We start from the raw sequence: 8145 nt of genomic DNA, 5'->3' as shown, positions 1-8145 counted from the left end.
TAAACACATATCCATGCCCATATATACATAGTTGTTTTTTTTTCTAGTCACCCTGAAAGAAAAACTGAACCTTGCAAAATTCATGAGGTAGCAGAAGGTATTGCAGGCAGCAAAACCTGTGGGTGACTGCTGAAACCTCAGTTCTTGTTCTTGTAATTTGATGTGTTTGCACTTATAGCTGGACTGGTGACCTTTGCAGACCCTTGCACACTGGCATCCATGTTACACTCATCCTTTCTTTAAAGGTTCTTCTTTCTGACCCTCACACATCCAGGACCTGACTCCAGTGAGGCTTCACCTGTGCACATCTGCCCCGTGTAAAGGTTAAACCTCGGGTGTGAGGAGTAGAGCTGTGCCGTGTATGAGAATCAGCACACCACACAAGGGGTTCAGGCTCAGCATCCCTCAGCAGGGTGGCAGCAGCACTGAAGGATGTTTCTAGAAGTGATGGTGACTCCTGCTCCTGCAGGACCCAGAGAACAGCAAGGGCAGGGACTGGGTGACTTTGCTCTGGTGGGTTTGGCTGCAGGGAGGCTCCTAGTTGCAGCCAGAGATAAATTCCTCTGTGAGACCCACCAGGGGCTGGGTTTGCATGTTGGCCTTAAACCTGGAATCCAGCATTGAAGCCATACAATATACTGAAGCTTTTTTGTGTCAGCAAAGACTCTCTTTGGAAAACATGTTCTTTAAAGCATCCGTCAACTCTAAAATAATCTGATGCATAAAGCAAACATTGTTGACTACCTTTTTAGCAAAAGGAGCTATTAATAAAATAGATGCTTTAATGAAAAACCTTTGAAATCTTGGGAAAACCCAGAACTCCTTCTACCTGGAACTGTTGTTCTTGAAACTGTTTTTTTTCACTTCCTTCATTCTTTTTTTCTCTCCCACCTGCTTTCTCCCACAAAGTGCCCTGAGACACCAGGGCTGCTGCCCTGTGCTGGGAGAGGCACAGCACCAGCCAGGCTGGCATTAAGCACACCCCCTTGTGCCCCAGGAAAACATGCCCTACAAGTGTGTGCAGCTGGCAGTGAGGCAGTGCAGAGAGGCTGCTTCTTGTGCCTGAGCCGGGCGTTTGTGCTGCCACCTCTGCCCACTGCTCCTCCTGGGGAAGGGGCAGCAGTGCCTCCTGATTTGCTTGCCTGGGCTCTGGTGTCACCTGCCTGCAGAGTCATTTGCAAACAGGCCCTATTGCTGGGGAGCAGAAATGTATTTTTTTCAACCCGAAGCAGATTTATGGTCTGGTTTCCTGTCAGATCTTTGCATTTTCCTTCTCCGCCCCTCCCAGTCTCTGACACACTTTTTCTTACTTTCTGTGTGGCTCTTTGCTCGTTCTGCCACCAGTGCCCCAGCCTCCTTCATTCCTGATTCTCCTGAAACTTTTGTACTTTGGGGGCCAGGGGGTGTTTAACTCCTTGTGTTTCCTTTACTTTTCAACAGCTGCAGAGCACAAATAACCTCTCCAGGACTCCTGGAGAGACACTGGCAATTGCATGGAGGCAACGTAGAGAGTGCAGCCTGCAGCAGCTGCAGCCAGACAGCCGGTCACTCATGAGCACCCAAGGTAAGGAGAGCAGCTGGCAGAGCAGCTCACCTCCCTGCTGCCTACCACAGCTCTGATCACTGAAAGTTCCACTTTCACCTTTTTTGCATTGATATTCAAAAGGTTCTTTGAAAATGGTTCCATCTGTGCTTTCCTTGCCCTGCTCAGGTCTGGTACTCGGTGTGTGCCGATCCTTGGAGCCCAGGGTTGAGGGAGGCAAAGAGGCTGTAGCTGGAGGTGCAAATGTGCACTGGGAAAGAGAGTTGATACGGAGGTCTGGAGAGGGCAGATGAAGGAATTATCATCAGCACTGGTCTTCAGAGTATTTCTGGTTCTACCCACAGTGTGTTGTGCTCTAGCCCTTTCTTTAAATCTCTTCACTGAGATTTATGCTTTCTGTTAACTAGTAAAATCTTTCTTACTTGGTTTTCTTCCTCTTTTTATTTGGTTTTCTCACTTCCTTTTTTCTATTATCAACCCTCTCTATTTATTATTATCATTTTCACTATCTTTTTATGCCTTTTTTATGCCATCAAGTGTATTTTCTGTGTGACAAATATTTCCCTTCTTCATTCCTTTCCTTTCCCTCTGCCTTCTTTCGTGCCTGTGCAATAGACTGTACATCCTCCCTCAAGTTCTTAAGCTCTCCCTCCCTCCCCTCTGTCAGTTCCTTCTTGCTCTTGTGTTCCCCTTTCCCATTGTTCCTCCAGCTTCACACATGCACTCCTGCTTCCTGCTCCATCCCCTCTCTCCTGTGTTTGCTGCCCTGGCAGGATCCTTTTGTGAGAGCTGCTGCCTCTCCACTGGGCTGTCCTTGCACACACATGTCTCTTAGTCCTCCTACTCCCTTCCATGGACATGTGCAGAATTTACATATTTACAGTTTTGGGGATGCATCCCAAAATAGGAGACTTTTACACTTGCATAGCTTCCTTCCAGTGCTCAGACTCATATTTAGTCATTCACAACAAATAACCACTGTCATCCTGTCTCTCTGTTTCTGTCTCACAAACAGCATTTGCTAACACCTGTAACTCCTTTGTCTTCCTCTCCGCTCTCAAATAGAGCCTGCCCTGACTTTGGGTATTCTATCCCTTCTCTTTCTGCCATCCCACTCCTTCCTACCTCCTTACCACAACTCTCCACCAGGTTTCTCTATCTGTTTTTATCTTTATATTGCATTCAAACTGGGAGGAACTGCTGATGCAGCTGGGCTTGCACTGCTGCCTTAGGATCCCTGCTGCCAGCCTACAGGGGAACCAGAGGAAGTATTGCAGTCTCTCAGCTCCTCTTTCCTCTGCAGAGCTCCTCTTTTCTGAGCAGAGAAAGAGCTTAGTGATGGGACTGAAGGTAGATGAAAAATGGGAGAGCACAGTGCAAAATGCCTTTGGAAAACTGTAAAAAACAGTTCTAGCTGTTCATAAATCTTTTTACGAAACTCAATAAACTTCTGGAATTCCTGCTCCACAGCAGAATTTCTGATCTGACAATGGCATAGTTTTTGTCCTTTTGAGTCCTGTGGGACTCCAAGTCCCAAAGGTAGAAGTTCTCATCCCCAATGCTGTAGTGGCAGTAACTCTGCTCCTAGGATCTGGAAACAGCTCATGTATTTTATACCAGACATATTGGTGAGTCACCAGGATCAGACATGGCTAAAAACTGCATCCAAGGACAATATCTGGTATTATTCCTTGCTTAAATTTGTATGCTTTGAATCAGATATGACAAATAAGTGCATTTCTTTGATGAAGCTTTTTACCCTCACCTTCTTGAGCAGGACTATTGAGACTGAAGATTTATTTCTATGGATGTTCTGGTGTGGTCTTTTGGGAACTGAATAAGGTTCACTTATTAAACTCAGTTGAATTAATAAGGGAATTATTATGTGGGAGAATTCTCTTAGCAATCTGCCTGGCTCTCTGAAATTGTCCATCTCCTTATGAGTGAAAGGAGCTTAAATTTTTATGTTTGCAATTATAAGATATCCTTTCTGATTCAGAGCTAGAAAACTGTGGCCTTTGAGCTGTGAGCATTCTCTTCTGAATACAGAAACAGATACATTAAAATATCTTTGCCTTTTGGATCTTGCAAGAAACCCACAAGCCTAGAACAATAAAATAAGAGATGCTCATTTTATACATTCAGGTCTAATATGACTCTTTCTCACTCTATTGCAACTCATCTTGTGATGGTAACAGCATTTGTATTCCTTTGAGTCATTCTACAAAACTTTTGGATTTTGTGCCTTGTTTCATCAGTGTTTTTTGCCCCTATTACTGGGCAAAGGCTCCCATACATAAATTGGCTCAGACAATGCCTCTTCTCTCTCTCTCCCTCCCTCACTTTTCTTTTGCTTCATATAGTTTGCCTGTTTTGAGTTAAAAATGGACATTTTCAAAGATGTGTTGTAACATTTGCAAGGGGACCAGGAGACAGAAATTTTATTTTTGTGTGTGTCTGTGTCCAGTTTCTTGAATCTTGTGTCTGGCAGAGGAGAAATTTCAGCAGGGAAGAGCCTGGAAACTTTCTATCCTCCTCTGTATCAAGAGAGACAACCCCAGAACAGAAATTCAGGATCATGTGTTTGACTCCCTGCTCTAATGCAAATAGTTACTTCCAATTAGATTTAACTCTTAATTAAGAGTTAAATAAACTTTCTTAATAAACTTTCAATGTGGGGGAGAAGGAAGAGCCGTCTGACTGCCTGTATCTTTTACAATTAAAGTCAATTTGGACCTTCTCTAGAAGGGTGAATCCCAAGTAACTGGATATGCTGAAGATACCAGAATGCCATACACCAAATGACCTTGGTTTCTGTGCAGTTGCTTGGTGAAAGTTTTCATCTGATAGATATATGGGATGATTGCTCACAGAAGATGAAATTTATCGAGATCCTTAGCTACCCACTTGTTAGCAGATGGCTTAACACTCTCTTTGATATTGAAATGCATCTTTCATGAAATACAAATCTTTCACTTAGATATGGTCATTAAGTTGTGTAACTGATGGGGGAGTTTGACCTTTGACAGCTTTCTTTGGCAGTAGCCTCCACAGCAATCTAAACTTTAAAAGAAATATGGAAGTATGCCTTGTGATTTTCAAACTGAAGGGTAAAACCATAAACCCCACCAGGTTTGGTCAAGTCTCACCACTGATATGAGAGAAAAATTATTTGTCTCTTGCCTGTTTTGCCACTGCTGTCTGTAGGATTTGCACTTGCAGAACACTGTAATCCAGTATCTGCAGTGAACATTACAATCCAGTATCTGCAGTGAATCTGCAATTCCTTTTTCAGAACAAATGATGGGGTTTTACAGGTCTACATGTAATAATATTCTCCATCTGTACCCTTCCCCCAAATTTTTTCTTAAGTGCTGCCTTCATCCTCTAGTCTGGGTCACTTATTTAATGGCAATGAACATTTTCAGGAAGGTAACCTTTCTGCTTGTGATTTGTTCAAGGACTCTGGAATTATAATGGTTGCTGTCAAATGTATATAATTGGTGTCTGTGGCATACATCCAATGAGTGATAAAAGCTTCGTTGTCTCTGCTGCTTCAGTCTGTATTCTCTCCCTATATCACCCTCTCACTTCTGCTCCTCTCAGGCAAGAGGAGAATGCAGTGCCAGGCTGTTTAAAGTGCAGTTAGACAGAACAGCAGCTCTGCCAGATTCCCTGTCACAGTGTCCCAGCTCTGGGCAGTGGATTCCCTTGGTGAGGTTTGCACAGTGACTGAGTTAAGCACAGCCTCCTCTGAACTTTGATTTCAAACACCTCTCTTCATCTGGGCTCTAGGAAGGGCAATAGCTTGTGAGCAACATGAACCCCCAAGCTTAGTGATCTACACATAACATTGTACTAGTGAGTAAGTGCTGTAGTTGAGATGGAGAAAATACAGAGCAACACACTCCATTTTCAAAAGGATTCAAACTCTTTATTATAGCTTTTAGCATGCTTTTATACATTCTTACAAAACTCATACGGTTACACTTTACTCTTTGGTCATGAGAGACAAAGTGCTTACTGGAATAGGCAGTTGCAGGTTTCACTTATTTATCCTTTCTTTCTTGGTTTCTATGTCAAGAACCTTGGTAGAAAACTCTTTCAGGGGTAAACATGGATCCTCTTACCAAACTTCTCTCTGGCTCACAGAAGTCACTGTAAAACCTCTTCCACAAGAACTTTTTGCTTTCATATAAAAAAAGAAAACACACATTACTAATAGCACCTAAAACTGGCAACATGTTGTTCACTGTTTGCTCCCAGTGATGAACATGTGGTGAGGAGAATATTCCTGCTATATTAGTCCTGCAAAACCTATTTTATCTTCAGGGCTAGATGGGGCATTACTTTCTAATGCTGTCTACTTCAGTGAATCTGTTTAGCAGCTCAAAAAGAGGAAAGAAATTTTCCAAATCTCACTGGAAATCTATCAGAAATGTCAAATGAAATGCTGTAACATTCTGGTTTTGTCAAAAGGATAAATGTATATACAGCTGTGTGTGTGATGTTATTTGTAGTAATTGTTGCCTCAGTGAATTTCTTTGTGTGAAGTAACTTGGTGTTGCATTAAGGGATGTGTTTGTTTTGGTCCCTGAGGCCAGCTTGGCCTTATACACAGGTACTTGGTATTTGCAAGTTAGCCCTGGTTTTTGGAGTTCAGGGGAGGAATCAGCTTCAGTGTAGCCAAGGAAAGGATTCCCAATGGTCCTCTGAGCACTGGAAATTTTTCCTCAGGTTGTAATTGAGATGCTCAATTCTAGCATAAGGTTTCTGTTTAAAGTGGGATAAGGATTTTTTTTCCCATCTGCATGCAGAAGAAGCTGTATGGTAGCAGTACATATATGGTTGTCATTAGCAGCTGAAGAATTGTTTCCACTTCATTTTTATAGCTCTAAACTCGTAGGAACATCTCCAATCTGGCTGTGCCTATACTTGAAATCAGTCTGAGTGTACTTAATAGGTTGTTACATACATTTAATATATTTGAGGACAAAAATAAGTTCCTCCAAGATTTGACACACTAATAAAGACAGCTATCAAATATTTCCCTCTGGGGATTCGGAATCCTGATGAAACTGGGAAAACACCCAAAGGGTGTTTCAAGTCTTTTTACACCAATTACATTTCCAAACTGCAGTGAAAATGGTGATTGAAACTTTGATCATGAACTGAAAAATTATCACATTTGTAAGATTATTTGAAGGCTTTTGGCTTTTAACAATTCAGTGACCTGCAGTACTCGCTGACCAAACTGGTCCATTGCATGGAGTCTTTGTTTAAAAGAACCTTTCCTCCCTGGTGGCAATTTCATGGTTTTTACAAGAACAAGTCACAGTGTCTATCCAGCATCTGCTTCCTGCATCTCATTGCTTGGCTTTTTCTGAATCACAGAATTATTTAGGTTGGAAAAGACCTTTAAGGTCATTGAGTCCAACTGTTAACCCAGCACTGCCAAGTGCAGCACTAAATCATGTCTCTGAGCACCATGTGAAAGTAGTTTACATTCCATATGGTTTTTGTAGTTTATAATGAGGTAGTTAGTGAGATCATCAAACTCTTTTCACTAATGATTTGCAGTGACTGAAAATAGAAAATTCCATCAATTTTTCCCACCTTCTTTAGTATTGCTGAGCTGATTTTTTCCTGAGGAAAAAAAAACAAGCTTAGGTTAAGATTGTTCCCTGCTCTTACACTGCTAGCCCTCCTTCACAGCTCCTGCCAAAGGAAGTCAGGATAAGTCCCAACATTTAATTCCTTAAGAATCTTTCGTGTGTGCTTCATCCCTCCAGTAATATATTCCTGTACTTCCAGTTACATATTTTTCAGAAAGACCCAAGACTGGCAAGTTTTATTTTAGAAGGTTTAATTTCCTTCTTTTATTCTCTCTTTTTTAGCAATTTATGCCATGAAATATACCAGGGTGGTATGAAACAAAAAAATGTTTAAACTTTTTTTTTTTGTCAGGATTTAAAACAATGTGTTTTTCTCTTGCTTCAGTTGTTCAAAAAAAGTGAAGGAATTTTACATTTCCCGAAAGGCTGGAAAGGCTGAATCTGTTGGGTTTTTTAATCCGCAGGTCTGTGGCCTGAAGGAAAAGTGATACTTGAATATTTTCATATGGAGTGTTACACTGCAGAATGGTGTTTTTGTGACTCATCCATACCCATACTGAGAGCAGCATCCAGGCAGTTTTGCTGGATTAAACACTATTGACAGCAGCACCTTCACTGAATCACTGCCCAGCAAGGCTGCACACCTGGGAGAGCAGGGCTGGCTCCAGATTGGCCTTAGAAGCTATGTGAGAATACAATATCAGGAAGAATATTCCACCTGCAAGGAACAACTGGAAAATGCTTGGTCTGAGGCAGAAGTGATCAGAATTTGAATACCCCTTTGAAGGCTGTGGATTCAGTGACAAGCTCCTGATACCTTGTATTATGTGCTGCAATGCAGAAAAATGTAAACTCATGGCAACTGCATCATTGCAACATGATAATAGTGCAGAAATCCAAAGCTACTTGAGCAGGATAGTATTAGAAATCTTGAATGCATTTAGAAATTTTGGCTGTTAAAATAGCCAGTGCCATCAGCACTTCAAG

At 41.9% G+C, this 8145-nt stretch overlaps 1 protein-coding gene across 1 annotated transcript in view; it reads left to right on the top strand.

Annotated features, from left to right (window-relative positions):
* Positions 1 to 1321: 1321 nt before the first annotated feature.
* CARD11 (caspase recruitment domain family member 11) overlaps positions 1322 to 8145 on the top strand; it is a 43914-nt gene continuing 37090 nt past the window's right edge. Inside the window, exon 1 of the mRNA XM_041401689.1 lies at positions 1322 to 1564. Coding sequence (XP_041257623.1) covers positions 1552 to 1564 — 13 coding nt within the window. The 5' untranslated portion in view covers positions 1322 to 1551. The remainder of the gene's footprint in view (positions 1565 to 8145) is intronic.

This window comes from Onychostruthus taczanowskii, unplaced genomic scaffold, assembly GCF_017590055.1.
Source record: "Onychostruthus taczanowskii isolate IOZ18803 unplaced genomic scaffold, ASM1759005v1 scaffold19, whole genome shotgun sequence".
NCBI classification, from domain to species: domain Eukaryota; kingdom Metazoa; phylum Chordata; class Aves; order Passeriformes; family Passeridae; genus Onychostruthus; species Onychostruthus taczanowskii.
The sequence above is the reverse complement of the archived record's forward strand: the minus strand, read 5'-3'. Positions and strand labels throughout refer to the sequence as shown.